The following is a 4,886-nucleotide window of genomic DNA, read 5'->3' on the forward strand; positions in this document are numbered from 1 at the left end:
AGAACACGTTTCATCCTCCTCTTACCAGTATATCTCCTGGAGGCCCTTCTCTTTGCCATGGTGTTAGGTAAGCAAGACTTCCCATTTTTCTTCTTTTTACTTTGTACATCAACAGATTTCTCAGAACTGTCAGTTTCATACCCAGGAGAAGGGGGCTTGTAAGCTTCATCTTCAGCATTCTCGTATGAATCGTAGGAGGAGGAAGAAGATTTTGAAGAATCTGTCACCGCTAAGACATCCTCATCTTCAGATACCCATTCCTCCTCCACAGGCTCATCGTCAGTTACATCAGGGATATCCACTCCATGCTCAAAGTAAAGGTGGAACTCCTTCAGATTATGCCTCATAGTGAAGTCGCACATGTTGTTGATCTCCTTATCACCATAGAGCACATGCAGACCATCCTCGAACTCAATAACAGTTAGGTCGTGCCAGTAGATTTGTTTGTATGTCAAGTACCCCAAACCCTTGAAAAGTTCCTCCAAGTCCTTCTTGTTTACGAAATCAATATCCATTGGAGGAAACTTCTCTACCTTCCCGTCTAAGTAATGTAGCTTACCATTAGCTCTAACAAGCTTTCCGCCATGGTTAAATACATGGATCACAAACACAGACATCTGCAATATTTAAAAACAGTTTTACTGTAATGCACAACAATGCCACCAACATTATCATCACTAAAACCACTACATACAAATTTCATTATCCGGATTACTCACTACGTTTATCAACCCCTAGCATTATCAAACCCTAATGAAAAACAGTGTTTCTTCTTAACCACTTTATCCATTAATCATACTAATCATCTCGAACGTAAAGTTCCTCACATCACACCCCGCATAGACATGCATGAAAAACAACTACATTCTCAACTAACACAATGTGAAAATCGAAAAACTGAACTAACCTTTCACTGCCGTCTCACACAGTGAACGTCTATGCCCTGCACACGTTCGTCGCATATTCGATTATACCAGACTTCCGTTCTAGCGTCGTGCAAAGGTTCTGGAGAGAAATAATGGTGGAAGATGAAGTGTTAGGGCTTTTTAGTGAATGAATGAAAAGAAGAGGGAGATTACAGTAAATGTACTTCGAAAGTGAGGGAGAATATTAACCCAATGCAACGACGTCGTTTGAGTTGCAGGGAGGGGGTTTTGAGTCCCTGCAATAATTCCTACTTACACGTGGCACATTCAGTTGACACCTCAGCCTCCACCTGACACGTCATCCAGGCAACCTGTTAGCAACCGGTCACAGGGATCGATTCGTTCACTTATGTTGTTGGTTGAGGATCGGGTAGAGGTTTCTGGATGATAAAAGTGCGATATGTCCCACTTTAAAATGTTTAGGGGCCGGAAATGGTATTTACCCTAAAAATTATAAAATTAATAGTAATTAATTTTTTATTTTATTATTTTATCAATTTTTTTTAGTTTTATTTAATACTAATGTAGCTCATAAATACCTTTAAGGCTTTAATTAAGAGGGTGACTGGGACCACGCCCCTGATTCCAGCCAACGCGGTGTATGATTACGTAAGGTCTTGCATCTTTCTTAATTAGTATATCTCATTCCACGGCCCCCTGGCCACCATTGTCAACACAAGAACAGAAGTAAAATAGATGACGACAAAATTGAGGGACATCATCACAGAATCATAGTAGCAGAGCAACGATTGAAGATTGAAGAAATACAACAGAGAGAGAACAAATACCATAAGTGTAACTGTTAATAACAGTAACTATAAAGTATTTTTTTTATATAGTTACAGTCCATAAGTGTGATCGTAGGAAATTAAATCTTTAAGTCACGGTTTTAAAACATAACAAGAATAACGACGTGTCCTAAAGATTAAAATTACTATATGACAAATTCCATTTAAATAATTAAGAAGTTGGAACGACACAATTTGTGTTAAGAAAGAAAATTACACATGATGAATTCGACGTTTAAAAAGCGAAGAAAGAATTAGATGAGATTGACATATAATTTCTCTCTAATTATTTAAATAGAATCACTCCTATGACAGAGACATATGATGAAAGATTGAAAATAAGCATCATCACAACAGTATGCATCCATATATAGTAATAATCTAAAAAAGTACTAAGTTACTAATAATATATAAGCATGTGGCGAAAGAGATGCACCATGACTGTACATAGTTAAGCAGTCTCCAGAGAGAAGTTAGTTGTCATTATTGTTGGCTTGGGCCTTAAAGTTTTAATTTGTTAGCAACAAACAAAGATGAATTATTACAGATCCAATGAATGGAATATTACGCAAATATCACAGACCACTTTCTTCTCCGTGTTAGTCTTAGCCTCTTGTCTCTATATAAGCTTCTAACCTCTCTGTCCTCACAAACTGATTAAACTTTCATTAATCGTCCTAATAACATACATATATATAACAGAAAAACTAAAGTACTTGTTTGTAGCATACTTATTATTATTATTATTATTGAGTGGAGTTGATTAGGGAACATGAAGAAAGCAATTAGCACAAGTAATGAGCCTTCCAAACTTGATCGCAAAACCATTGAGAGGAACCGCAGAATTCACATGAAATCTCTCTGCTTCAAGCTCACTTCTCTTATTCCTCCCAACCATAGATTCACACAATATTCCAAATCCAAGGTCTCTCTCTCTCTCTCTCTCTCTCTCTCTCTCTCTCTAATTTAAGATAAATAAAATAATTTAAAAAAAAGTTGGTTAATCATGGTTAAAAAAAATTGATTATCTAGTATATATTATTCTTAGATGATATTTTAATTTTTTAAATCCTTTAATTAAGAAAAATGAATGAATTGATATTTGTGTAAGTTTAGGACACACTAACCCAGCAAGACCAGCTGGATCTGGCAGCAAGGTACATAAAGCATATGAGAGAAAGAATAGAGGAATTGAAGAAGCAGAAGCAGCATGTCATGATGGAGTCAAAAAACAACAACAATAATACAATAATGTGCAAAAATATAGACACAAAATTGCCACTGCTTGAGCTGAGAGAATTTGGCTCCGGCATAGAAGTTGTGTTGGTTTGTGGATTGAGAAACAAGACCTTCATGTTATATGAAGTTATTAATGTTCTTGAGGAAGAAGGTGCTGAAGTTGTTACTGCAAGCTTCTCAACTGTGGGGGACAAAATATTTTACATTCTTCATGCTCAGGTACTTTTCAGTTTAATTTTCAAATAATTATCTTCTTGTAGTTAGCCATCTAGATTGAAAATAATAGTCAGAGTCATTTTAATTTAAATAAATTTAAGTAGTTATATAAATTTTATTAATAATTATCATACTTTTCTACCATTTTTTTTCATTCCACTAATTGTTTACTTTCTCTTGTTTTAATAGAGTTAATTCTATAAAAATGACTAATATTATTTTCCAAATAAAATCTAATTAAAATAAAGACAATTATTTAAGGGAGAGGAAATATGTCATAACTACTTTTGAAACAATGAATCCTAAAATAGAGAGTAAATAATTATTTTAATTTCTTTTATTATTAGTTATGTATATAATTATTAAAATTGATTAATAATCAAATCGGTTTGAGTTACTGAATTATTAATTCAACCAATGGATCACAATTGAAGTCGATAACTCGGTCATAGTTATATAATTACACAAATTTTCATTCTTTTCATAATAAGCGTTTTTTATTTTTAATTTTGTATATATATATATATATATATATATATATATATTTTTAATAAGCCATCAATTTGTTTATACTTTTATTATAACATTTTAAGTATTTATTGAAAAGAAAATTAATAGAAATCATAATAATAAATAGATAGAGAAATTATATTTTGATTGATAAAAGGATATTTAATCTCTTTTTATTTTTATAATATAAATAAAGAAAAACAAAACATGTTTGGTAGCCAGTGCTTCCTAAATCTTTTGGAGGACATGAGTGCGAAATCTATTGTTAAAATGCTTTCATTTTGAATTCTCCTCTCTAAAAGAAGCTACACATTGCCTAGAGAGTTCATAAATCACAAGTATTCATCATTTTATTTAATGGCTGTCTACTTTAATTTAAACAGGATAAAATATCAAGGGTTGGGGTAGAAACATCAAGGGTGCATCAGAGGCTTCAGGAGTTTATTGCTCCAATAGAAATGTGGGACTAATTTGAAGACTTTACGATTGCATCACGTAGAACCATTAGTACAAGGATCATGAACTATTGTATTCAATATTCATGGTAGAATCATAAATAAAATAAGGTGTAAGGCCAATTATACGGTAAAGAGCTTCACCTCCTACAAAGATATAGGTATTCTCTTTAATGAAATTTGGTGTTGGCGCGTGTGTGTGCGAATGCAATAAATAAGGGTTGGAGATGACTCGCTGGATGAGTCGCACAATCCACAAGGAAATTGAATTTCTGTTACGCTATTACTTAGAAGGGTGTATCTGATGTTTATAGGCCCTGTTGGGTCATATATTAGAGAAATTGGACTTTGTATTTTTATGGTAGAATTAGAGATCCGCTTATGGCTAGTGTGAGTTTCAGTTTGATTTTGGGGCTAGAAAAATAAGTGCATGTTTGGGCGCTATTATTTTGTTAAAAAAAAATTTTTTTTTAATGAAAAAAGATCTTTTTTTATTTTTTAACGTGTTTGGTAAATTTTTAGTAGTAAAAGTAAAAGCACTAGTAAAATAAAAAAAGATCTTTTTTGAAAAGCTGTAATTTACATCTTTTTTTAAAAGATCTTTTTTCCTTAAAAAAAAAGATGTTTTTCATGTAATAAATAAACAAAAAAGTACTTTTATATTGTTATACCCAAACATAATTGATTGATAAAAAGACCTTTTTACATGAGATATCCAAACATAAAATTACTTTTACTTTTCTATAAGATCT

The 4,886-nt window shown here is 32.5% G+C and overlaps 1 protein-coding gene across 2 annotated transcripts; it reads left to right on the forward strand.

Annotated features, from left to right (window-relative positions):
- Positions 1-2,159: 2,159 nt before the first annotated feature.
- On the forward strand, positions 2,160-4,501 carry LOC112750699 (transcription factor bHLH162). 2 transcript variants are annotated; one of them, XM_025799513.3, is made up of 3 exons: positions 2,160-2,639; positions 2,855-3,172; positions 4,063-4,501. In XM_025799513.3, exons 1-3 carry the CDS (start codon positions 2,487-2,489, stop codon positions 4,147-4,149), a joined length of 558 nt encoding a protein of 185 aa, XP_025655298.1. In that variant the 5' UTR covers positions 2,160-2,486; the 3' UTR covers positions 4,150-4,501. The 2 variants fall into 2 exon arrangements, with proteins under 2 accessions (XP_025655298.1, XP_025655297.1); XM_025799512.3 differs by having other exon boundaries at positions 2,170-2,639; positions 2,831-3,172.
- The last annotated feature ends 385 nt before the right edge of the window (positions 4,502-4,886 follow it).

Source organism: Arachis hypogaea, chromosome 15 (genome assembly GCF_003086295.3).
Source record: "Arachis hypogaea cultivar Tifrunner chromosome 15, arahy.Tifrunner.gnm2.J5K5, whole genome shotgun sequence".
Lineage (NCBI taxonomy): Eukaryota > Viridiplantae > Streptophyta > Magnoliopsida > Fabales > Fabaceae > Arachis > Arachis hypogaea.